General features: G+C 41.6%; 3 protein-coding genes across 3 annotated transcripts; all 3 read left to right on the top strand.

Annotated features, from left to right (window-relative positions):
• Positions 1-1,152: 1,152 nt before the first annotated feature.
• On the top strand, positions 1,153-4,370 carry LOC149289743 (solute carrier family 46 member 2-like). Its single transcript, XM_089490258.1, has 3 exons — positions 1,153-2,179; positions 3,966-4,122; positions 4,283-4,370. The coding sequence occupies exons 1-3, from the start codon at positions 1,153-1,155 to the stop codon at positions 4,368-4,370; spliced, it is 1,272 nt and encodes a 423-aa protein (XP_089346384.1).
• Positions 4,371-10,682: 6,312 nt separating this feature from the next.
• LOC149289742 (solute carrier family 46 member 2-like) lies at positions 10,683-13,896 on the top strand. Its single transcript, XM_089490257.1, has 3 exons — positions 10,683-11,709; positions 13,492-13,648; positions 13,809-13,896. Exons 1-3 carry the CDS (start codon positions 10,683-10,685, stop codon positions 13,894-13,896), a joined length of 1,272 nt encoding a protein of 423 aa, XP_089346383.1.
• A 6,312-nt stretch (positions 13,897-20,208) lies between these two features.
• LOC149289741 (solute carrier family 46 member 2-like) lies at positions 20,209-23,420 on the top strand. The gene is made up of 3 exons (XM_089490256.1): positions 20,209-21,235; positions 23,016-23,172; positions 23,333-23,420. The coding sequence occupies exons 1-3, from the start codon at positions 20,209-20,211 to the stop codon at positions 23,418-23,420; spliced, it is 1,272 nt and encodes a 423-aa protein (XP_089346382.1).
• The last annotated feature ends 3,295 nt before the right edge of the window (positions 23,421-26,715 follow it).

Below are 26,715 nucleotides of genomic sequence, written 5' to 3'. Positions count from 1 at the left end.
AGCAGACTCTTAATCGGCCATTGATCATGATTATGATTCATGGCAACTTTATGCCTCCCTCGTGCGTGTTTCCTACCTGATGCGTGTTTCAATTCCCTTACAGTATTAGCCTCTACCACTTCTGACGGGAGGCTGTTCAATTTCTCGACCAACTTCTCAGTAAATTGTATTTTAAGTCTGATCACTACGATCCTCCTACACATTTAAGTAGCCATACAGACTAAAAAGGACTTACAAACCCCTCTAAAATTCCCACTTTGTATTTTATGCTTATTCACTGACCATCACTGTTTAGGAAATACTCCAAAAAGTGTCAAAAGAGCCAGTATTGTTGTAAGAAGACACCAGTGAGCCTGCCTTATGCAGAGAAAGCCAAGAAGTCACACATACAGCTGAGACACAGAACATGGAGCTTTGGTCAAAAGAACCATTTCTGACCTAACAATAGCATTCAGCTCTCAAAGCCTCCACATTCACTTTGATTTTTACTGATGTCCAAATCACAGTCAGATTGATAAGTAAGAGAATACAAAGAGCAATGATTTTATTGATTTGATGGAAAAGCACAATGTGACTGTGTGATGGATACATGAGAAACTATAATGCCAGGATAACCTCAGGACATGTGATGTCATTGATTGTGGATATGGAGTATTTTTTTATGTATTTGTGTTGATACATTTAGACCCACCGAATAGAGGATAACCCATTCTATTCAGGCACTAAGCCTTATTTGGATTCCTAGAATATATCTCCAGGTCATCCTGTCTGAAATACATTTAAAACAAAATCTATGAGGTACATCTTCTTCCATAGCCTTTTCTATAATTTTGACATGATTTATATTAAAACTGCATGAATCCATAACTAGTGAAACACTATGGAGAACTCACAGGCATTTCATTCATATTTTCCTTCCATGTAAAATATCTTCTACTACTTCTCCACCTCTGCTGCTCATGAAATGTTGTCTATGATGTCACAAAGACACTGATGACATAATAGCCCAGCACAGCGCTGAGGTTCATTCTCACTTTGTCTCTTGAGATAAGTGAACATATTTGGCTTTGCTTACTTTTCAAAGTGATTTTAGCATTGTTTCAAAACTATCACAATTGTATTTTTTGCCACTGGTGAAATTTACAAATAATGATGAATTTAAGAACCAGGATTGAGCCAGTGGTTGCTTTAGCTAAGGTAGCCAGCTCTTTCTATGACATTGGGCTTAATATTGCTGCAGAGAACCACAGTGACCAAAATACCTTGTCTAACAACTCCACTGAAAGCAACTCGGATTTCGACTTTGCTTACAAAACAGTTACAAGTTGCAGCTGTTTACTGGCTACGTTTATCCTGGAACATATTATTGAGAAAATCAACAGGAAAATCCCAATCTGTGTCCCATTGGTAGGAAGCCTAATCTCAGCAATACTCCTGCTGTTCGTCACAGTTTGGAACTGGCCTAAAGAGGTGATGTATGGCGCTGCCATTTTGAATGGCCTGAGCGGCTGGTTCTCCATATTCTGGTCCGGTGTTATAACCTGGGTGTCACACGGCTCCTCAGACAGCAGCCGGTCTCTGCAGCTAACTCTGATTCACATGACGTATGGACTGACGGGTATCATCGCCACCTTTACAACTGCATGTGGACTCGACAGTTTAAAGTTCACGGCATTTTACCAAGGAGTCATCGCTGCCTGCTGTAGCATCACCTGCTACACATTTTGCATCTTGTACATCATTTTTGTTTTGAGGATACCTGAGTCTGGAGTAGTACATGATGAAGAATCCAAAGAGAATTCCAAGATAGAAAGTAAAGATCAAAACATCTATCCCGAGGACGCAGAGGAAAGTGGAATGTTAGCACGCGAAGATGAAACGCAGGACACTGAACCAAACTTCATGCTGATTGCGGTTTTATTATGTAGCGCTACCATTTACCACTTTGCTTTCACTGGAGCACATACTGTCATCGAGCTGCTTGTAACACAGAAATTGTTGTTACACTGCATTCCAGCTGATGTCTGGGTATGCATAACCCATGTTACTAGCACCCTGGGAATTTTTATTTTGGCTCGCTGGGCAAATGACTTGGTTTTTATTTTATTGGGAATGTGCTCATTCTGCGCAGGAATTCTCATAATGGCCTTCGTGAAATGGACCTTCCTATATCACATTGGTAAGTTAAAAAAAATCAGTGACAATTCTTTAATGGATTCCAAATGTTAGAATATTGTTATATTATATATATATATATATATATATAATAATCAATAAGGCTGCGTATTTCTAGTCTTACTTTCCCGTGAAAATATAGTCTCTTTAATGGTTGTATGCTTCAGACACTTTATAGGAGTCACCTTTGGTGTAACACTATTGCTAGTGCAGTACAAGTATGATGAATTAACCTTTACACGATTAACACTTCATTCTCTTGTTCACTATTAAGGAATGATAGAGATTTTTCCAATAGTTGCATACATTTGTATAAGTGGAGTTTGTTAGCTGCAGCATCTTCAGACTTAATTAACAGTTGAGTTCACTTGTATATCAAACTGCTCCTCACCAAGAGCTGCTTTTACTTTTTTGGGTTCTGGATATATAGAGCATTTACTATGATACAATTTTCATATTTAAATTAAAAACTAAGTGTTATTCTATTAGGTTTCTGGGTGGGCCATTTAGTTATTTATGGGTGATTTAATGATAAGGGTGACCTCCTAAGTCTTTCCCATATTACATATAGACGTATTGTGTACAGAGTCTAATAAGAGGGACATTTATACCACTAAACGTTAGTGTTAATTGCCCCAAAGCTTGTATGGTGTATACCTTAGACGTTTACTGGACTTTAGATTTATTTTACCCTCATATTCAATTTCATTTTCATGTATTCCCTTTTTCTTCTTACTTCAATTTACTCCCAAAGCCTTGACTGCTTCCTGACTACCACAGATGACCCCGAAGCAGCACTGCTGGTTTAGGGAAAATGAAATGGGGCGAACAGAGCCCCCTTTCTCTTGTCTTTGGACACCCTCGGTGCTGGTAGTTCTTAAAGTTAGCTTTTGTTGCCCTGAGAATTCAGAATATTTTCTCTCACATAATGTTACATTCCAGACTGCTGAACCCTGTAATGAACCCCTCTACCAATATGACAATACGAAACGGCAGGTATTCAGATTTTAGAGGTTTACATCTCTTGAATTGCATCCATGAGAATAAATGAAAACATAAAACTGGTATTTGCATACTGATGTATTTAAATAAAGTATGAATTAAACAAGTGTATTTTTTTTCCAGCTCAAGCAGTGATGGTGTTTGCACTAATGCCGAAACCGACGATCATTTCAGTGCTTTCCAAACAAGTTCCGGCAACAACATTCCGTAAGATTATCAAACAGTTCTTATACTTTATCATTACCTGCAATGCCGGCGATACCAGAGGCTATAATACTTCAGCAGTATAAAGTCTTACTGTAGGATTTTCCCACCACCCATTTACCAATCCTGTACTCGTGGAAACATTCATTGTCTCCACTACCTAAAAGTGGCAAATACATATTAGCCAAGCCTCTGCAATTCAGTTCAGGATATTAGTGGGTTTGTTTCTATTCGTCGGGTGATCATCCCTAATAAGAACATAGTTAGATTATATTACATGTTAAATGATAGCATTTTCTTACACACTCTTACACATAGTGCAAGTAGTGTACTCTACCGGACAGAACGATTTCTAATCCTAAACTATATTTCAGCCATTTGTCCATAGATTACAATTGTAGATGAGTATCGTGTGGTTTTTTATGCTACATTAAGCCGATTTGAATTTTTTTATGTTTTTGTTCTTTTAAATTGTCTTGCACGTACAAGTGCTGAAACGTATAACTTGATCGTACCATTTCCTTAAACTGCCTGTAATGTGGGTAATCGCCCTATTTAACGAGTGACTTCTTTTTCCTGTTTAGGTAAAATATTTGCTGGATCAGAAATTGCAATGGAAATTCTAGAGATCGCTTCATCAGCACTAATTACCAAGATGTATGAGCCTTTGGCTCACTGGCACACTCTATGCCTCTGTATTGTGTTCTCTGTCCTTGGTTTGCTTTGTATCCTTCTGATAAGGTAAGAGTAGAAAGAGTTTAATGTCTTAGCAGTGACGATGGGTTTGGGATTTTTCCCGGTAAAAGGGAAATCTGGTTGCCCATGTAAAACAATCTAAAAAATAATAAGACAAATGAAAGGTCTGCCATCTGATCTCATCATGGTTTTCTTTTTTGTTCAGCTTCTCCACCTGCAAGAACTGTCTGCAGTCTCAGTACCAAGCAAAAGAAGAGTCAGAGATATGTCCACTTGAGTTCTGCGACCCATAGAATGTTCCTAGAATGTTCCTGAACCCATTGGGCTTCATATTGTTGCTGAGAACCACAATGACCAAAATACCTTGTGGGACAGAATGAGCTGTCATACAGGGCCCCAAGGTACTCAGAGATGGCTCCAGCCTGGCTGTCAAACAAAGATAGCACAGGTAGGCCAAGTCAATCTGGACCAACAACCCGTTTGGTGCAAATCTGGTGCTCTGGAAACGCTAGATAGATGACATTCTAATTATTTGGGAAGGATCCAAAGATGTTTAGGCAAGTGGCGCCTATTGGAAGAAACTGCACAAATGATAATGACTTCTTTAATCAAAGTCAACAACTATTAAAAAAGTTTGAAGAAAGGCATCACCCATAAGAGTTACTCTTAAACTATTTGAATGGATTAAAAAGACTAATAGAGAAGATCTTCTAAAAAAACAGAGATCTAAAATTAAAATAGGGGTTTGATTTTTCCTTTTTTAATGAAATACAATGACAAATGCATTTGAGATTAAGAAAGCGATAAATAAACATTGGCCTATTTTTAGACAAGATAATATATTGGGAAACTATCTCCCTGAAAATAATTTATAAAAATTATAAAATAATTTATAAAAAATCTGAAAGTTTGAAACTAACTCTGGCTCCAAGTATTTTAGACGAAATGAAGGAAGATCACTTGTTTTCTAAGAAAACCCCAGGTTTTCATCGGTGCGGCAGATGCAAAATATGTAGTCTACGAAAGAAGAAGAGCAAAGAATACAAAATAAGACATTTTATTCATTGTAAATCCCATTATGTTATTTATTTACTAGAATGCAAATGCGGTATTCAATATATGGCGGGACCTCAAGGGGACTCAAAGTGCACTTTTTTATTCTTTAACATGAAATTACAAATCTATAAGATCAGTTATTCATGTATCATTGAAGATAATCAGTAGATACACATATATTTACACTGTATCTTCTCTTTCCAGATGGTTGAAAAAAGTTTCTGACATCAGATTGCTTCTCCCTTAATAAGACATCAGTATTTTATTGTTCCCCTATAAAATTAGTTCTTAGCCTTTAGAATTTTAGATTGATTATTGGGGTTTCATTGTATATATATTATTATATATTCAATCCGTTTCTTAGGTTCCATTTCATCAAACGTAATCAGGTGATACACTATTAGAATTATGCAAAGGTTAATAATTGTCCCGGACGGCTTCTCAGCCGCTTATTATAAGAAATTTCTACCTCTCCTGGGCCCCCACCTTGTCACCCACTTTAATGCTATAGCTAGAGGCGAACCCTTTGACCCCCGCGCGCTCGATGCCAGTATTGTGGTTATTCCGAAGCCGGACAAAAATCTGGACCTCTGCAGTAGCTATAGACCGATCTCACTGATCAATGTAGATGTCAAGCTGTTTGCAAAAATCCCCGCTAACCGCCTTCGCCCCCTCTTACCAGGTCTGATTCACCCGGATCAGGTTGGCTTTGTGCCGGGGAGGGAGGCAAGGGACAACACGATCAGGCTCATAGATATTGTTGCGCATGCACAGCATTTCCGGACCCCGATGATTCTTGCCTCAATGGATGCCGAAAAGGCCTTCGACCGGGTTTCCTGGTCCTTTTTATTTAAGGTCCTGGAGGGTATCGGTCTGGGCGCGCGGTTCCTGACCTGTATACGAGCGTTGTACGCCTCTCCCATGGCCCGAGTTACGGTCAATGGTCTCCAGTCAGAGGGGGTGACCCTTTCCAACGGGACACGCCAGGGCTGCCCTCTCTCCCCCCTCTTGTTCCTTCTGGCGGTCGAGCCGCTTGCAACGGCAGTCCGATCTGACCCGGCGATCAAAGGCATTGAGATAACGGGTCGCTCCCATGCGATCTCTCTGTTTTCTGACGATGTCCTTGTGACACTCTCGGACCCGTGCCGCTCTCTCCCTGCTTTGTTGTCCCTGCTTGAGCATTTCCATTATCTATCCAATTATAAAATTAACCTGTCCAAGTCTGAGGTGATGGGGTTCCATCTTCCATCGGACCTTTCCCATCATATCTGTTCCACAATGCCATTTCGCTGGAAGGATGACTATATCAAATACCTGGGCGTCCTCATTCCCTCGGACTTGTCTCAGATTAAGGCCCTGAACTTTGACCCCCTTTTGACTACCCTTCACGCCGACTTGACTAAGTGGGCCTTCCCCCATGTGTCCTGGTTTGGCAGGGTTAGTGTCCTGAAAATGAATGTTTTACCCCGTTTTCTTTATCTTTTCCAGACACTACCCGTCTTCCTACCCCGATCCTACTTTCGTAAGTGTCACAGTGCCTTTCTTCGGTATATCTGGAAGGGCAAGCCCCCTAGGCTTTCCTTTTCTTACTTGACCAGGCTAAAGACGTCGGGAGGAATGGGTCTCCCTAATTTGGAGTTGTACTGGCGGGCCGCCCACCTTCGACGTGTAGTGGAGTGGTCTGTTGGCTCCAACAGGCCTTGGCTTCAGGTTGAGGCCGCGGCCGTTTCCTGCCCCCTCGGTGTCCTTCCCTGGATCTCGGAACCGCAGAGGGGAGTTGTTCATACACCTCATCCCCTGATTATGTCCACACTAAGGGCGTTCAGGGGGGCGGTGCGTGCTGGAGGTGTCTTGCTGGAACCCTCTCCCCTATTTCCTATCTCGGGGCATCCTGACTTTGCTCCTGGGGGAGATGCCGCTCGGATGGCGTCTCTTACGCCTCCTAACGTATCCGTACTTCGGGTTTACCATGTCTCTCATGGCCCTACGTGTAAACCGCTGACGGAACTGACCGGTGAACCGAACAACCCCTTCCCGATTGTCTTCCTCTACCACCAGGTTAGACATTTCCTCAAATCCTCCGGCGCCCTCGCTGGTGGGACTCGTGCCCTTACCGAGTTTGAAAAGCTTTGTTTGGCTGACAGAGTACCTCCCCATCTCCTCTCTGCCTTGTACGCTATTCAGCTCGCCCCGGTGGTACTTACTAAACCGTATTACTTTAGCCTCTGGGAGGGAGACCTGGGGATCTCTTTTTCCCTGGAGGAGTGGGAGAGGATGCTTAGGATTGTGCACAAGGGGACCGTATCCAGCAGAGTGCAGGAAACGCTCTTTAAACTTGTCACCCGATGGTACAAGGTTCCCCTGGACCTGAATAGGTTTTTGCCCCAGATCCCTCCTACCTGCTGGCGCTGCAATTCTCTCCCTGGTTCCCTCTTCCATATATGGTGGTCGTGCCCGGCAATCCAACCATTTTGGGACGCGGTGTCTGCGGTTATCCGGGAGGTGGCTGACCAGTCTTTCATAGCTACCCCGGCATCCGTCCTTCTGCACCATACCGCTGTCCCTTACAAGTCCTATAAAGGCTCCGTCAAATTCCGTTTAATAAATGCTGCCCTCACCACAATTCCCAGATCCTGGAAGTCCGCCAGTACTCCCTCTATGTCGGCCTGGTTCCGACGTGTTGAATTTCTCTATCAAATGGAGGTCCTCACAGGGGCTGCTAGGGGCCAGGAGCACTCGGTCGAACTCCAGTGGTTCCACTGGCGCACCTACGTTGCCTCCCTTGCTGATCGCCTGCCCTCCTTGGTGCCTTGAGCCCTTCACTGTTTTTTTTTGACTCCGCTTCGGATCTCTGATTTCAGTCCATTTAATTCTTTTTTTGTTTTTGATTTTCCTTTTGAGCACCACTAATGTTGTGTATGTTTTTACACGAAATGTTCTGTACCTAACTTACCTGCGGGGTGGGATTGCCGGTATTCCGGCCATGACTTCCTCCCCTACTTACGGTGTCCTTTTCCTCCAGGTACTTTTGTTGTTGTTGTCTCTAATGACGTTTTGCCTACAGTCACTGTTTGTCGCATACGGTTGATATGACGCACAGATCTCTTTGCCTTTTATAGACGATGTACCCCTATGTCCGTGCTGACAATTTATTGGCCTGTACCATGTGGGAGGCGCACCCTCCTGACTATGTACTATGTGTATCTTGTTTTTACGATGCTGCTGTTGTGATTTGTGTTCTTACATAATTCTTTTGCAATAAACGGTGAATTGATAAAAAAAAAAAAAAAAAAAATAATAATTGTATTTAATCTTCTACATTCATATAATCTTTTACATTTATATTGTGTTCTGTGTACAGTAATCTGTGGGTTTGATTTGTTATAGGAAATTTTATTCACTAAAGATGAAGTTTATATACCTTATTTGCCGTTTGTCTCGCAGTTCCGGGCGCTGGGCAGGTTATTTCTTGTTTCATTTAGCCCTGCTACAGGCAAGCAGCAGGGATAGGATCCAGATCCTCCTCTCTGGCAGCCGGTGGACGTCTGCGTGGTGCGCGTGGACAACCTCCGCTGCCGGCACTTCCGCGAGGGCTTCTATGCTGGAGCACCGGCGTGACATAACCTTCCGGTGCTCATTAGATAAAATACTGCTTTCCCATTCCACTCATGCATTTTTTTCTCGCAAAATACATTTTTCTTTAAAATAGCACCAAACTTTAAGGGTACGGCCTATAATCGAGCCAATATGGTATTTATTTATTTATATATGGATAAATAAGTTCAGAAATGTATTTATTTCTATTAAAAATAGGCACTTTATTTATTTAAGCGGCACTTTATAAATAATTTCAGTTCTATTTATGAAATATTTTAGTCCCACTTAAACGCTCACTTATTTAAACATTACTAAAAAATAGAAGTATCCTTTCATGTATGGGGTTAATCATTGCTAACACACTGTAGCACTTTGTTTGCATATGTATGGAGATAATATCCTATTTTTATTTGTAATAAAGTGTTACTTTCTATTTTAATAGTGTCCCTTATTTAGTATACTTAACCCAAAGATGTGTGTGATCTTTTTAGAATATTAATAATAATTAATATATAATAATTAATATATCACTTAATCATTTCTCACATTCACTGTCAGATTTTGTCTTATGCATAATTACAATCCCCCCTGCTCTAATAATCCAATCTTAATCGTGTTGTAGGAGTTGGAAGACAGCCTGACCTCTGAATAACAAAGCCTTAGTAAATCTGACTGTTGACTGCACATGCGTACCAGAGGCTGCTCACATCTGTCAATCACTCCTCCTGAAGATTCCATTCATTGCAGGTAACCCCTGCAGTGCCAGAGTGCTCCAGTCATATAGAAACATAGAACTTGACAGCAGACTCTTAATCGGCCATTGATCATGATTATGATTCATGGCAACTTTATGCCTCCCTCATGCGTGTTTCCTACCTGATGCGTGTTTCAATTCCCTTACAGTATTAGCCTCTACCACTTCTGACGGGAGGCTGTTCAATTTCTCGACCAACTTCTCAGTAAATTGCATTTTAAGTCTGATCACTAGGATCCTCCTACACATTTAAGTAGCCATACAGACTAAAAAGGACTTACAAACCCCTCTAAAATTCCCACTTTGTATTTTATGCTTATTCACTGACCATCACTGTTTAGGAAATACTCCAAAAAGTGTCAAAAGAGCCAGTATTGTTGTAAGAAGACACCAGTGAGCCTGCCTTACGCAGAGAAAGCCAAGAAGTCACACATACAGCTGAGACACAGAACATGGAGCTTTGGTCAAAAGAACCATTTCTGACCTAACAATAGCATTCAGCTCTCAAAGCCTCCACATTCACTTTGATTTTTACTGATGTCCAAATCACAGTCAGATTGATAAGTAAGAGAATACAAAGAGCAATGATTTTATTGATTTGATGGAAAAGCACAATGTGACTGTGTGATGGATACATGAGAAACTATAATGCCAGGATAACCTCAGGACATGTGATGTCATTGATTGTGGATATGGAGTATTTTTTTATGTATTTGTGTTGATACATTTAGACCCACCGAATAGAGGATAACCCATTCTATTCAGGCACTAAGCCTTATTTGGATTCCTAGAATATATCTCCAGGTCATCCTGTCTGAAATACATTTAAAACAAAATCTATGAGGTACATCTTCTTCCATAGCCTTTTCTATAATTTTGACATGATTTATATTAAAACTGCATGAATCCATAACTAGTGAAACACTATGGAGAACTCACAGGCATTTCATTCATATTTTCCTTCCATGTAAAATATCTTCTACTACTTCTCCACCTCTGCTGCTCATGAAATGTTGTCTATGATGTCACAAAGACACTGATGACATAATAGCCCAGCACAACGCTGAGGTTCATTCTCACTTTGTCTCTTGAGATAAGTGAACATATTTGGCTTTGCTTACTTTTCAAAGTGATTTTAGCATTGTTTCAAAACTATCACAATTGTATTTTTTGCCACTGGTGAAATTTACAAATAATGATGAATTTAAGAACCAGGATTGAGCCAGTGGTTGCTTTAGCTAAGGTAGCCAGCTCTTTCTATGACATTGGGCTTAATATTGCTGCAGAGAACCACAGTGACCAAAATACCTTGTCTAACAACTCCACTGAAAGCAACTCGGATTTCGACTTTGCTTATAAAACAGTTACAAGTTGCAGCTGTTTACTGGCTACGTTTATCCTGGAACATATTATTGAGAAAATCAACAGGAAAATCCCAATCTGTGTCCCATTGGTAGGAAGCCTAATCTCAGCAATACTCCTGCTGTTCGTCACAGTTTGGAACTGGCCTAAAGAGGTGATGTTTGGCGCTGCCATTTTGAATGGCCTGACCGGCTGGTTCTCCATATTCTGGTCCGGTGTTATAACCTGGGTGTCACACGGCTCCTCAGACAGCAGCCGGTCTCTGCAGCTAACTCTGATTCACATGACGTATGGACTGACGGGTATCATCGCCACCTTTACAACTGCATGTGGACTCGACAGTTTAAAGTTCACGGCATTTTACCAAGGAGTCATCGCTGCCTGCTGTAGCATCACCTGCTACACATTTTGCATCTTGTACATCATTTTTGTTTTGAGGATACCTGAGTCTGGAGTAGTACATGATGAAGAATCCAAAGAGAATTCCAAGATAGAAAGTAAAGATCAAAACATCTATCCCGAGGACGCAGAGGAAAGTGGAATGTTAGCACGCGAAGATGAAACGCAGGACACTGAACCAAACTTCATGCTGATTGCGGTTTTATTATGTAGCGCTACCATTTACCACTTTGCTTTCACTGGAGCACATACTGTCATCGAGCTGCTTGTAACACAGAAATTGTTGTTACACTGCATTCCAGCTGATGTCTGGGTATGCATAACCCATGTTACTAGCACCCTGGGAATTTTTATTTTGGCTCGCTGGGCAAATGACTTGGTTTTTATTTTATTGGGAATGTGCTCATTCTGCGCAGGAATTCTCATAATGGCCTTCGTGAAATGGACCTTCCTATATCACATTGGTAAGTTAAAAAAAATCAGTGACAATTCTTTAATGGATTCCAAATGTTAGAATATTGTTATATTATATATATATATATATATAATAATCAATAAGGCTGCGTATTTCTAGTCTTACTTTCCCGTGAAAATATAGTCTCTTTAATGGTTGTATGCTTCAGACACTTTATAGGAGTCACCTTTGGTGTAACACTATTGCTAGTGCAGTACAAGTATGATGAATTAACCTTTACACGATTAACACTTCATTCTCTTGTTCACTATTAAGGAATGATAGAGATTTTTCCAATAGTTGCATACATTTGTATAAGTGGAGTTTGTTAGATGCAGCATCTTCAGACTTAATTAACAGTTGAGTTCACTTGTATATCAAACTGCTCCTCACCAAGAGCTGCTTTAACTTTTTTGGGTTCTGGATATATAGAGCATTTACTATGATACAATTTTCATATTTAAATTAAAAACTAAGTGTTATTCTATTAGGTTTCTGGGTGGGCCATTTAGTTATTTATGGGTGATTTAATGATAAGGGTGACCTCCTAAGTCTTTCCCATATTACATATAGACGTATTGTGTACAGAGTCTAATAAGAGGGACATTTATACCACTAAACGTTAGTGTTAATTGCCCCAAAGCTTGTATGGTGTATACCTTAGACGTTTACTGGACTTTAGATTTATTTTACCCTCATATTCAATTTCATTTTCATGTATTCCCTTTTTCTTCTTACTTCAATTTACTCCCAAAGCCTTGACTGCTTCCTGACTACCACAGATGACCCCGAAGCAGCACTGCTGGTTTAGGGAAAATGAAATGGGGCGAACAGAGCCCCCTTTCTCTTGTCTTTGGACACCCTCGGTGCTGGTAGTTCTTAAAGTCAGCTTTTGTTGCCCTGAGAATTCAGAATATTTTCTCTCACATAATGTTACATTCCAGACTGCTGAACCCTGTAATGAACCCCTCTACCAATATGACAATACGAAACGGCAGGTATTCAGATTTTAGAGGTTTACATCTCTTGAATTGCATCCATGAGAATAAATGAAAACATAAAACTGGTATTTGCATACTGATGTATTTAAATAAAGTATGAATTAAACAAGTGTATTTTTTTTCCAGCTCAAGCAGTGATGGTGTTTGCACTAATGCCGAAACCGACGATCATTTCAGTGCTTTCCAAACAAGTTCCGGCAACAACATTCCGTAAGATTATCAAACAGTTCTTATACTTTATCATTACCTGCAATGCCGGCGATACCAGAGGCTATAATACTTCAGCAGTATAAAGTCTTACTGTAGGATTTTCCCACCACCCATTTACCAATCCTGTACTCGTGGAAACATTCATTGTCTCCACTACCTAAAAGTGGCAAATACATATTAGCCAAGCCTCTGCAATTCAGTTCAGGATATCAGTGGGTTTGTTTCTATTCGTCGGGTGATCATCCCTAATAAGAACATAGTTAGATTATATTACATGTTAAATGATAGCATTTTCTTACACACTCTTACACATAGTGCAAGTAGTGTACTCTACCGGACAGAACGATTTCTAATCCTAAACTATATTTCAGCCATTTGTCCATAGATTACAATTGTAGATGAGTATCGTGTGGTTTTTTATGCTACATTAAGCCGATTTGAATTTTTTTATGTTTTTGTTCTTTTAAATTGTCTTGCAAGTACAAGTGCTGAAACGTATAACTTGATCGTACCATTTCCTTAAACTGCCTGTAATGTGGGTAATCGCCCTATTTAACGAGTGACTTCTTTTTCCTGTTTAGGTAAAATATTTGCTGGATCAGAAATTGCAATGGAAATTCTAGAGATCGCTTCATCAGCACTAATTACCAAGATGTATGAGCCTTTGGCTCACTGGCACACTCTATGCCTCTGTATTGTGTTCTCTGTCCTTGGTTTGCTTTGTATCCTTCTGATAAGGTAAGAGTAGAAAGAGTTTAATGTCTTAGCAGTGACGATGGGTTTGGGATTTTTCCCGGTAAAAGGGAAATCTGGTTGCCCATGTAAAACAATCTAAAAAATAATAAGACAAATGAAAGGTCTGCCATCTGATCTCATCATGGTTTTCTTTTTTGTTCAGCTTCTCCACCTGCAAGAACTGTCTGCAGTCTCAGTACCAAGCAAAAGAAGAGTCAGAGATATGTCCACTTGAGTTCTGCGACCCATAGAATGTTCCTAGAATGTTCCTGAACCCATTGGGCTTCATATTGTTGCTGAGAACCACAATGACCAAAATACCTTGTGGGACAGAATGAGCTGTCATACAGGGCCCCAAGGTACTCAGAGATGGCTCCAGCCTGGCTGTCAAACAAAGATAGCACAGGTAGGCCAAGTCAATCTGGACCAACAACCCGTTTGGTGCAAATCTGGTGCTCTGGAAACGCTAGATAGATGACATTCTAATTATTTGGGAAGGATCCAAAGATGTTTAGGCAAGTGGCGCCTATTGGAAGAAACTGCACAAATGATAATGACTTCTTTAATCAAAGTCAACAACTATTAAAAAAGTTTGAAGAAAGGCATCACCCATAAGAGTTACTCTTAAACTATTTGAACGGATTAAAAAGACTAATAGAGAAGATCTTCTAAAAAAACAGAGATCTAAAATTAAAATAGGGGTTTGATTTTTCCTTTTTTAATGAAATACAATGACAAATGCGTTTGAGATTAAGAAAGCGATAAATAAACATTGGCCTATTTTTAGACAAGATAATATATTGGGAAACTATCTCCCTGAAAATAATTTATAAAAATTATAAAATAATTTATAAAAAATCTGAAAGTTTGAAACTAACTCTGGCTCCAAGTATTTTAGACGAAATGAAGGAAGATCACTTGTTTTCTAAGAAAACCCCAGGTTTTCATCGGTGCGGCAGATGCAAAATATGTAGTCTACGAAAGAAGAAGAGCAAAGAATACAAAATAAGACATTTTATTCATTGTAAATCCCATTATGTTATTTATTTACTAGAATGCAAATGCGGTATTCAATATATGGCGGGACCTCAAGGGGACTCAAAGTGCACTTTTTTATTCTTTAACATGAAATTACAAATCTATAAGATCAGTTATTCATGTATCATTGAAGATAATCACTAGATACACATATATTTACACTGTATCTTCTCTTTCCAGATGGTTGAAAAAAGTTTCTGACATCAGATTGCTTCTCCCTTAATAAGACATCAGTATTTTATTGTTCCCCTATAAAATTAGTTCTTAGCCTTTAGAATTTTAGATTGATTATTGGGGTTTCATTGTATATATATTATTATATATTCAATCCGTTTCTTAGGTTCCATTTCATCAAACGTAATCAGGTGATACACTATTAGAATTATGCAAAGGTTAATAATTGTCCCGGACGGCTTCTCAGCCGCTTATTATAAGAAATTTCTACCTCTCCTGGGCCCCCGCCTTGTCACCCACTTTAATGCTATAGCTAGAGGCGAACCCTTTGACCCCCGCGCGCTCGATGCCAGTATTGTGGTTATTCCGAAGCCGGACAAAAATCTGGACCTCTGCAGTAGCTATAGACCGATCTCACTGATCAATGTAGATGTCAAGCTGTTTGCAAAAATCCCCGCTAACCGCCTTCGCCCCCTCTTACCAGGTCTGATTCACCCGGATCAGGTTGGCTTTGTGCCGGGGAGGGAGGCAAGGGACAACACGATCAGGCTCATAGATATTGTTGCGCATGCACAGCATTTCCGGACCCCGATGATTCTTGCCTCAATGGATGCCGAAAAGGCCTTCGACCGGGTTTCCTGGTCCTTTTTATTTAAGGTCCTGGAGGGTATCGGTCTGGGCGCGCGGTTCCTGACCTGTATACGTGCGTTGTACGCCTCTCCCATGGCCCGAGTTACGGTCAATGGTCTCCAGTCAGAGGGGGTGACCCTTTCCAACGGGACACGCCAGGGCTGCCCTCTCTCCCCCCTCTTGTTCCTTCTGGCGGTCGAGCCGCTTGCAACGGCAGTCCGATCTGACCCGGCGATCAAAGGCATTGAGATAACGGGTCGCTCCCATGCGATCTCTCTGTTTTCTGACGATGTCCTTGTGACACTCTCGGACCCGTGCCGCTCTCTCCCTGCTTTGTTGTCCCTGCTTGAGCATTTCCATTATCTATCCAATTATAAAATTAACCTGTCCAAGTCTGAGGTGATGGGGTTCCATCTTCCATCGGACCTTTCCCATCATATCTGTTCCACGATGCCATTTCGCTGGAAGGATGACTATATCAAATACCTGGGCGTCCTCATTCCCTCGGACTTGTCTCAGATTAAGGCCCTGAACTTTGACCCCCTTTTGACTACCCTTCACGCCGACCTGACTAAGTGGGCCTTCCCCCATGTGTCCTGGTTTGGCAGGGTTAGTGTCCTGAAAATGAATGTTTTACCCCGTTTTCTTTATCTTTTCCAGACACTACCCGTCTTCCTACCCCGATCCTACTTTCGTAAGTGTCACAGTGCCTTTCTTCGGTATATCTGGAAGGGCAAGCCCCCTAGGCTTTCCTTTTCTTACTTGACCAGGCTAAAGACGTCGGGAGGAATGGGTCTCCCTAATTTGGAGTTGTACTGGCGGGCCGCCCACCTTCGACGTGTAGTGGAGTGGTCTGTTGGCTCCAACAGGCCTTGGCTTCAGGTTGAGGCCGCGGCCGTTTCCTGCCCCCTCGGTGTCCTTCCCTGGATCTCGGAACCGCAGAGGGGAGTTGTTCATACACCTCATCCCCTGATTACGTCCACACTAAGGGCGTTCAGGGGGGCGGTGCGTGCTGGAGGTGTCTTGCTGGAACCCTCTCCCCTATTTCCTATCTCGGGGCATCCTGACTTTGCTCCTGGGGGAGATGCCGCTCGGATGGCGTCTCTTACGCCTCCTAACGTATCCGTACTTCGGGTTTACCATGTCTCTCATGGCCCTACGTGTAAACCGCTGACGGAACTGACCGGTGAACCGAACAACCCCTTCCCGATTGTCTTCCTCTACCACCAGGTTAGACATTTCCTCAAATCCTCCGGCGCCCTCGCTGGTGGGACTCGTGCCCTTACCGAGTTTGAAAAGCTTTGTTTGGCTGACAGAGTACCTCCCCATCTCCTCTCTGCCTTGTACGCTATTCAGCTCGCCCCGGTGGTACTTACTAAACCGTATTACTTTAGCCTCTGGGAGGGAGACCTGGGGATCTCTTTTTCCCTGGAGGAGTGGGAGAGGATGCTTAGGATTGTGCACAAGGGGACCGTATCCAGCAGAGTGCAGGAAACGCTCTTTAAACTTGTCACCCGATGGTACAAGGTTCCCCTGGACCTGAATAGGTTTTTGCCCCAGATCCCTCCTACCTGCTGGCGCTGCAATTCTCTCCCTGGTTCCCTCTTCCATATATGGTGGTCGTGCCCGGCAATCCAACCATTTTGGGACGCGGTGTCTGCGGTTATCCGGGAGGTGGCTGACCAGTCTTTCATAGCTACCCCGGCATCCGTCCTTCTGCACCATACCGCTATCCCTTACAAGTCCTATAAAGGCTCCGTCAAATTCCGTTTAATAAATGCTGCCCTCACCACAATTCCCAGATCCTGGAAGTCCGCCAGTACTCCCTCTATGTCGGCCTGGTTCCGACGTGTTGAATTTCTCTATCAAATGGAGGTCCTCACAGGGGCCGCTAGGGGCCAGGAGCACTCGGTCGAACTCCAGTGGTTCCACTGGCGCACCTACGTTGCCTCCCTTGCTGATCGCCTGCCCTCCTTGGTGCCTTGAGCCCTTCACTGTTTTTTTTTGACTCCGCTTCGGATCTCTGATTTCAGTCCATTTAATTCTTTTTTTGTTTTTGATTTTCCTTTTGAGCACCACTAATGTTGTGTATGTTTTTACACGAAATGTTCTGTACCTAACTTACCTGCGGGGTGGGATTGCCGGTATTCCGGCCATGACTTCCTCCCCTACTTACGGTGTCCTTTTCCTCCAGGTACTTTTGTTGTTGTTGTCTCTAATGACGTTTTGCCTACAGTCACTGTTTGTCGCATACGGTTGATATGACGCACAGATCTCTTTGCCTTTTATAGACGATGTACCCCTATGTCCGTGCTGACAATTTATTGGCCTGTACCATGTGGGAGGCGCATCCTCCTCACTATGTACTATGTGTATCTTGTTTTTACGATGCTGCTGTTGTGATTTGTGTTCTTACATAATTCTTTTGCAATAAACGGTGAATTGATAAAAAAAAAAATAAAAAAAAAAATAATTGTATTTAATCTTCTACATTCATATAATCTTTTACATTTATATTGTGTTCTGTGTACAGTAATCTGTGGGTTTGATTTGTTATAGGAAATTTTATTCACTAAAGATGAAGTTTATATACCTTATTTGCCGTTTGTCTCGCAGTTCCGGGCGCTGGGCAGGTTATTTCTTGTTTCATTTAGCCCTGCTACAGGCAAGCAGCAGGGATAGGATCCAGATCCTCCTCTCTGGCAGCCGGTGGACGTCTGCGTGGTGCGCGTGGACAACCTCCGCTGCCGGCACTTCCGCGAGGGCTTCTATGCTGGAGCACCGGCGTGACATAACCTTCCGGTGCTCATTAGATAAAATACTGCTTTCCCATTCCACTCATGCATTTTTTTCTCGCAAAATACATTTTTCTTTAAAATAGCACCAAACTTTAAGGGTACGGCCTATAATCGAGCCAATATGGTATTTATTTATTTATATATGGATAAATAAGTTCAGAAATGTATTTATTTCTATTAAAAATAGGCACTTTATTTATTTAAGCGGCACTTTATAAATAATTTCAGTTCTATTTATGAAATATTTTAGTCCCACTTAAACGCTCACTTATTTAAACATTACTAAAAAATAGAAGTATCCTTTCATGTATGGGGTTAATCATTGCTAACACACTGTAGCACTTTGTTTGCATATGTATGGAGATAATATCCTATTTTTATTTGTAATAAAGTGTTACTTTCTATTTTAATAGTGTCCCTTATTTAGTATACTTAACCCAAAGATGTGTGTGATCTTTTTAGAATATTAATAATAATTAATATATAATAATTAATATATCACTTAATCATTTCTCACATTCACTTTCAGATTTTGTCTTATGCATAATTACAATCCCCCCTGCTCTAATAATCCAATCTTAATCGTGTTGTAGGAGTTGGAAGACAGCCTGACCTCTGAATAACAAAGCCTTAGTAAATCTGACTGTTGACTGCACATGTGTACCAGAGGCTGCTCACATCTGTCAATCACTCCTCCTGAAGATTCCATTCATTGCAGGTAACCCCTGCAGTGCCAGAGTGCTCCAGTCATATAGAAACATAGAACTTGACAGCAGACTCTTAATCGGCCATTGATCATGATTATGATTCATGGCAACTTTATGCCTCCCTCGTGCGTGTTTCCTACCTGATGCGTGTTTCAATTCCCTTACAGTATTAGCCTCTACCACTTCTGACGGGAGGCTGTTCAATTTCTCGACCAACTTCTCAGTAAATTGTATTTTAAGTCTGATCACTACGATCCTCCTACACATTTAAGTAGCCATACAGACTAAAAAGGACTTACAAACCCCTCTAAAATTCCCACTTTGTATTTTATGCTTATTCACTGACCATCACTGTTTAGGAAATACTCCAAAAAGTGTCAAAAGAGCCAGTATTGTTGTAAGAAGACACCAGTGAGCCTGCCTTATGCAGAGAAAGCCAAGAAGTCACACATACAGCTGAGACACAGAACATGGAGCTTTGGTCAAAAGAACCATTTCTGACCTAACAATAGCATTCAGCTCTCAAAGCCTCCACATTCACTTTGATTTTTACTGATGTCCAAATCACAGTCAGATTGATAAGTAAGAGAATACAAAGAGCAATGATTTTATTGATTTGATGGAAAAGCACAATGTGACTGTGTGATGGATACATGAGAAACTATAATGCCAGGATAACCTCAGGACATGTGATGTCATTGATTGTGGATATGGAGTATTTTTTTATGTATTTGTGTTGATACATTTAGACCCACCGAATAGAGGATAACCCATTCTATTCAGGCACTAAGCCTTATTTGGATTCCTAGAATATATCTCCAGGTCATCCTGTCTGAAATACATTTAAAACAAAATCTATGAGGTACATCTTCTTCCATAGCCTTTTCTATAATTTTGACATGATTTATATTAAAACTGCATGAATCCATAACTAGTGAAACACTATGGAGAACTCACAGGCATTTCATTCATATTTTCCTTCCATGTAAAATATCTTCTACTACTTCTCCACCTCTGCTGCTCATGAAATGTTGTCTATGATGTCACAAAGACACTGATGACATAATAGCCCAGCACAGCGCTGAGGTTCATTCTCACTTTGTCTCTTGAGATAAGTGAACATATTTGGCTTTGCTTACTTTTCAAAGTGATTTTAGCATTGTTTCAAAACTATCACAATTGTATTTTTTGCCACTGGTGAAATTTACAAATAATGATGAATTTAAGAACCAGGATTGAGCCCGTGGTTGCTTTAGCTAAGGTAGCCAGCTCTTTCTATGACATTGGGCTTAATATTGCTGCAGAGAACCACAGTGACCAAAATACCTTGTCTAACAACTCCACTGAAAGCAACTCGGATTTCGACTTTGCTTACAAAACAGTTACAAGTTGCAGCTGTTTACTGGCTACGTTTATCCTGGAACATATTATTGAGAAAATCAACAGGAAAATCCCAATCTGCGTCCCATTGGTAGGAAGCCTAATCTCAGCAATACTCCTGCTGTTCGTCACAGTTTGGAACTGGCCTAAAGAGGTGATGTATGGCGCTGCCATTTTGAATGGCCTGAGTGGCTGGTTCTCCATATTCTGGTCCGGTGTTATAACCTGGGTGTCACACGGCTCCTCAGACAGCAGCCGGTCTCTGCAGCTAACTCTGATTCACATGACGTATGGACTGACGGGTATCATCGCCACCTTTACAACTGCATGTGGACTCGACAGTTTAAAGTTCACGGCATTTTACCAAGGAGTCATCGCTGCCTGCTGTAGCATCACCTGCTACACATTTTGCATCTTGTACATCATTTTTGTTTTGAGGATACCTGAGTCTGGAGTAGTACATGATGAAGAATCCAAAGAGAATTCCAAGATAGAAAGTAAAGATCAAAACATCTATCCCGAGGACGCAGAGGAAAGTGGAATGTTAGCACGCGAAGATGAAACGCAGGACACTGAACCAAACTTCATGCTGATTGCGGTTTTATTATGTAGCGCTACCATTTACCACTTTGCTTTCACTGGAGCACATACTGTCATCGAGCTGCTTGTAACACAGAAATTGTTGTTACACTGCATTCCAGCTGATGTCTGGGTATGCATAACCCATGTTACTAGCACCCTGGGAATTTTTATTTTGGCTCGCTGGGCAAATGACTTGGTTTTTATTTTATTGGGAATGTGCTCATTCTGCGCAGGAATTCTCATAATGGCCTTCGTGAAATGGACCTTCCTATATCACATTGGTAAGTTAAAAAAAATCAGTGACAATTCTTTAATGGATTCCAAATGTTAGAATATTGTTATATTATATATATATATATATAATAATCAATAAGGCTGCGTATTTCTAGTCTTACTTTCCCGTGAAAATATAGTCTCTTTAATGGTTGTATGCTTCAGACACTTTATAGGAGTCACCTTTGGTGTAACACTATTGCTAGTGCAGTACAAGTATGATGAATTAACCTTTACACGATTAACACTTCATTCTCTTGTTCACTATTAAGGAATGATAGAGATTTTTCCAATAGTTGCATACATTTGTATAAGTGGAGTTTGTTAGCTGCAGCATCTTCAGACTTAATTAACAGTTGAGTTCACTTGTATATCAAACTGCTCCTCACCAAGAGCTGCTTTTACTTTTTTGGGTTCTGGATATATAGAGCATTTACTATGATACAATTTTCATATTTAAATTAAAAACTAAGTGTTATTCTATTAGGTTTCTGGGTGGGCCATTTAGTTATTTATGGGTGATTTAATGATAAGGGTGACCTCCTAAGTCTTTCCCATATTACATATAGACGTATTGTGTACAGAGTCTAATAAGAGGGACATTTATACCACTAAACGTTAGTGTTAATTGCCCCAAAGCTTGTATGGTGTATACCTTAGACGTTTACTGGACTTTAGATTTATTTTACCCTCATATTCAATTTCATTTTCATGTATTCCCTTTTTCTTCTTACTTCAATTTACTCCCAAAGCCTTGACTGCTTCCTGACTACCACAGATGACCCCGAAGCAGCACTGCTGGTTTAGGGAAAATGAAATGGGGCGAACAGAGCCCCCTTTCTCTTGTCTTTGGACACCCTCGGTGCTGGTAGTTCTTAAAGTTAGCTTTTGTTGCCCTGAGAATTCAGAATATTTTCTCTCACATAATGTTACATTCCAGACTGCTGAACCCTGTAATGAACCCCTCTACCAATATGACAATACGAAACGGCAGGTATTCAGATTTTAGAGGTTTACATCTCTTGAATTGCATCCATGAGAATAAATGAAAAGATAAAACTGGTATTTGCATACTGATGTATTTAAATAAAGTATGAATTAAACAAGTGTATTTTTTTTCCAGCTCAAGCAGTGATGGTGTTTGCACTAATGCCGAAACCGACGATCATTTCAGTGCTTTCCAAACAAGTTCCGGCAACAACATTCCGTAAGATTATCAAACAGTTCTTATACTTTATCATTACCTGCAATGCCGGCGATACCAGAGGCTATAATACTTCAGCAGTATAAAGTCTTACTGTAGGATTTTCCCACCACCCATTTACCAATCCTGTACTCGTGGAAACATTCATTGTCTCCACTACCTAAAAGTGGCAAATACATATTAGCCAAGCCTCTGCAATTCAGTTCAGGATATCAGTGGGTTTGTTTCTATTCGTCGGGTGATCATCCCTAATAAGAACATAGTTAGATTATATTACATGTTAAATGATAGCATTTTCTTACACACTCTTACACATAGTGCAAGTAGTGTACTCTACCGGACAGAACGATTTCTAATCCTAAACTATATTTCAGCCATTTGTCCATAGATTACAATTGTAGATGAGTATCGTGTGGTTTTTTATGCTACATTAAGCCGATTTGAATTTTTTTATGTTTTTGTTCTTTTAAATTGTCTTGCACGTACAAGTGCTGAAACGTATAACTTGATCGTACCATTTCCTTAAACTGCCTGTAATGTGGGTAATCGCCCTATTTAACGAGTGACTTCTTTTTCCTGTTTAGGTAAAATATTTGCTGGATCAGAAATTGCAATGGAAATTCTAGAGATCGCTTCATCAGCACTAATTACCAAGATGTATGAGCCTTTGGCTCACTGGCACACTCTATGCCTCTGTATTGTGTTCTCTGTCCTTGGTTTGCTTTGTATCCTTCTGATAAGGTAAGAGTAGAAAGAGTTTAATGTCTTAGCAGTGACGATGGGTTTGGGATTTTTCCCGGTAAAAGGGAAATCTGGTTGCCCATGTAAAACAATCTAAAAAATAATAAGACAAATGAAAGGTCTGCCATCTGATCTCATCATGGTTTTCTTTTTTGTTCAGCTTCTCCACCTGCAAGAACTGTCTGCAGTCTCAGTACCAAGCAAAAGAAGAGTCAGAGATATGTCCACTTGAGTTCTGCGACCCATAGAATGTTCCTAGAATGTTCCTGAACCCATTGGGCTTCATATTGTTGCTGAGAACCACAATGACCAAAATACCTTGTGGGACAGAATGAGCTGTCATACAGGGCCCCAAGGTACTCAGAGATGGCTCCAGCCTGGCTGTCAAACAAAGATAGCACAGGTAGGCCAAGTCAATCTGGACCAACAACCCGTTTGGTGCAAATCTGGTGCTCTGGAAACGCTAGATAGATGACATTCTAATTATTTGGGAAGGATCCAAAGATGTTTAGGCAAGTGGCGCCTATTGGAAGAAACTGCACAAATGATAATGACTTCTTTAATCAAAGTCAACAACTATTAAAAAAGTTTGAAGAAAGGCATCACCCATAAGAGTTACTCTTAAACTATTTGAATGGATTAAAAAGACTAATAGAGAAGATCTTCTAAAAAAACAGAGATCTAAAATTAAAATAGGGGTTTGATTTTTCCTTTTTTAATGAAATACAATGACAAATGCATTTGAGATTAAGAAAGCGATAAATAAACATTGGCCTATTTTTAGACAAGATAATATATTGGGAAACTATCTCCCTGAAAATAATTTATAAAAATTATAAAATAATTTATAAAAAATCTGAAAGTTAGAAACTAACTCTGGCTCCAAGTATTTTAGACGAAATGAAGGAAGATCACTTGTTTTCTAAGAAAACCCCAGGTTTTCATCGGTGCGGCAGATGCAAAATATGTAGTCTACGAAAGAAGAAGAGCAAAGAATACAAAATAAGACATTTTATTCATTGTAAATCCCATTATGTTATTTATTTACTAGAATGCAAATGCGGTATTCAATATATGGCGGGACCTCAAGGGGACTCAAAGTGCACTTTTTTATTCTTTAACATGAAATTACAAATCTATAAGATCAGTTATTCATGTATCATTGAAGATAATCAGTAGATACACATATATTTACACTGTATCTTCTCTTTCCAGATGGTTGAAAAAAGGTTCTGACATCAGATTGCTTCTCCCTTAATAAGACATCAGTATTTTATTGTTCCCCTATAAAATTAGTTCTTAGCCTTTAGAATTTTAGATTGATTATTGGGGTTTCATTGTATATATATTATTATATATTCAATCCGTTTCTTAGGTTCCATTTCATCAAACGTAATCAGGTGATACACTATTAGAATTATGCAAAGGTCAATAATTGTCCCGGACGGCTTCTCAGCCGCTTATTATAAGAAATTTCTACCTCTCCTGGGCCCCCGCCTTGTCACCCACTTTAATGCTATAGCTAGAGGCGAACCCTTTGACCCCCGCGCGCTCGATGCCAGTATTGTGGTTATTCCGAAGCCGGACAAAAATCTGGACCTCTGCAGTAGCTATAGACCGATCTCACTGATCAATGTAGATGTCAAGCTGTTTGCAAAAATCCTCGCTAACCGCCTTCGCCCCCTCTTACCAGGTCTGATTCACCCGGATCAGGTTGGCTTTGTGCCGGGGAGGGAGGCAAGGGACAACACGATCAGGCTCATAGATATTGTTGCGCATGCACAGCATTTCCGGACCCCGATGATTCTTGCCTCAATGGATGCCGAAAAGGCCTTCGACCGGGTTTCCTGGTCCTTTTTATTTAAGGTCCTGGAGGGTATCGGTCTGGGCGCGCGGTTCCTGACCTGTATACGTGCGTTGTACGCCTCTCCCATGGCCCGAGTTACGGTCAATGGTCTCCAGTCAGAGGGGGTGACCCTTTCCAACGGGACACGCCAGGGCTGCCCTCTCTCCCCCCTCTTGTTCCTTCTGGCGGTCGAGCCGCTTGCAACGGCAGTCCGATCTGACCCGGCGATCAAAGGCATTGAGATAACGGGTCGCTCCCATACGATCTCTCTGTTTTCTGACGATGTCCTTGTGACACTCTCGGACCCGTGCCGCTCTCTCCCTGCTTTGTTGTCCCTGCTTGAGCATTTCCATTATCTATCCAATTATAAAATTAACCTGTCCAAGTCTGAGGTGATGGGGTTCCATCTTCCATCGGACCTTTCCCATCATATCTGTTCCACGATGCCATTTCGCTGGAAGGATGACTATATCAAATACCTGGGCGTCCTCATTCCCTCGGACTTGTCTCAGATTAAGGCCCTGAACTTTGACCCCCTTTTGACTACCCTTCACGCCGACCTGACTAAGTGGGCCTTCCCCCATGTGTCCTGGTTTGGCAGGGTTAGTGTCCTGAAAATGAATGTTTTACCCCGTTTTCTTTATCTTTTCCAGACACTACCCGTCTTCCTACCCCGATCCTACTTTCGTAAGTGTCACAGTGCCTTTCTTCGGTATATCTGGAAGGGCAAGCCCCCTAGGCTTTCCTTTTCTTACTTGACCAGGCTAAAGACGTCGGGAGGAATGGGTCTCCCTAATTTGGAGTTGTACTGGCGGGCCGCCCACCTTCGACGTGTAGTGGAGTGGTCTGTTGGCTCCAACAGGCCTTGGCTTCAGGTTGAGGCCGCGGCCGTTTCCTGCCCCCTCGGTGTCCTTCCCTGGATCTCGGAACCGCAGAGGGGAGTTGTTCATACATCTCATCCCCTGATTACGTCCACACTAAGGGCGTTCAGGGGGGCGGTGCATGCTGGAGGTGTCTTGCTGGAACCCTCTCCCCTATTTCCTATCTCGGGGCATCCTGACTTTGCTCCTGGGGGAGATGCCGCTCGGATGGCGTCTCTTACGCCTCCTAATGTATCCGTACTTCGGGTTTACCATGTCTCTCATGGCCCTACGTGTAAACCGCTGACGGAACTGACCGGTGAACCGAACAACCCCTTCCCGATTGTCTTCCTCTACCACCAGGTTAGACATTTCCTCAAATCCTCCGGCGCCCTCGCTGGTGGGACTCGTGCCCTTACCGAGTTTGAAAAGCTTTGTTTGGCTGACAGAGTACCTCCCCATCTCCTCTCTGCCTTGTACGCTATTCAGCTCGCCCCGGTGGTACTTACTAAACCGTATTACTTTAGCCTCTGGGAGGGAGACCTGGGGATCTATTTTTCCCTGGAGGAGTGGGAGAGGATGCTTAGGATTGTGCACAAGGGGACCGTATCCAGCAGAGTGCAGGAAACGCTCTTTAAACTTGTCACCCGATGGTACAAGGTTCCCCTGGACCTGAATAGGTTTTTGCCCCAGATCCCTCCTACCTGCTGGCGCTGCAATTCTCTCCCTGGTGCCCTCTTCCATATATGGTGGTCGTGCCCGGCAATCCAACCATTTTGGGACGCGGTGTCTGCGGTTATCCGGGAGGTGGCTGACCAGTCTTTCATAGCTACCCCG

Source organism: Sceloporus occidentalis, unplaced genomic scaffold (assembly GCF_023333645.1).
Source record: "Sceloporus occidentalis isolate IW3139 unplaced genomic scaffold, rSceOcc1.0.p SCAF_43, whole genome shotgun sequence".
In the NCBI taxonomy this organism is placed as follows: Eukaryota; Metazoa; Chordata; class Lepidosauria; order Squamata; family Phrynosomatidae; genus Sceloporus; species Sceloporus occidentalis.
This window is presented reverse-complemented; position numbering and strand designations above follow the sequence as displayed.

What these genes read in the sequence shown, in the direction of transcription:
- LOC149289743 (XM_089490258.1), top strand. Translation starts at nt 1,153, where the DNA reads ATGAATTTAAGAACCAGGATTGAGCCAGTGGTTGCTTTAGCTAAGGTA. An exon ending in GACCTTCCTATATCACATTG is followed by an intron (nt 2,180 to 3,965) that starts GTAAGTTAAAAA and finishes TTTCCTGTTTAG; the next exon opens with GTAAAATATTTGCTGGATCA. An exon ending in CTTTGTATCCTTCTGATAAG is followed by an intron (nt 4,123 to 4,282) that starts GTAAGAGTAGAA and finishes TTTTTTGTTCAG; the next exon opens with CTTCTCCACCTGCAAGAACT.
- LOC149289742 (XM_089490257.1), top strand. Translation starts at nt 10,683, where the DNA reads ATGAATTTAAGAACCAGGATTGAGCCAGTGGTTGCTTTAGCTAAGGTA. An exon ending in GACCTTCCTATATCACATTG is followed by an intron (nt 11,710 to 13,491) that starts GTAAGTTAAAAA and finishes TTTCCTGTTTAG; the next exon opens with GTAAAATATTTGCTGGATCA. An exon ending in CTTTGTATCCTTCTGATAAG is followed by an intron (nt 13,649 to 13,808) that starts GTAAGAGTAGAA and finishes TTTTTTGTTCAG; the next exon opens with CTTCTCCACCTGCAAGAACT.
- LOC149289741 (XM_089490256.1), top strand. Translation starts at nt 20,209, where the DNA reads ATGAATTTAAGAACCAGGATTGAGCCCGTGGTTGCTTTAGCTAAGGTA. An exon ending in GACCTTCCTATATCACATTG is followed by an intron (nt 21,236 to 23,015) that starts GTAAGTTAAAAA and finishes TTTCCTGTTTAG; the next exon opens with GTAAAATATTTGCTGGATCA. An exon ending in CTTTGTATCCTTCTGATAAG is followed by an intron (nt 23,173 to 23,332) that starts GTAAGAGTAGAA and finishes TTTTTTGTTCAG; the next exon opens with CTTCTCCACCTGCAAGAACT.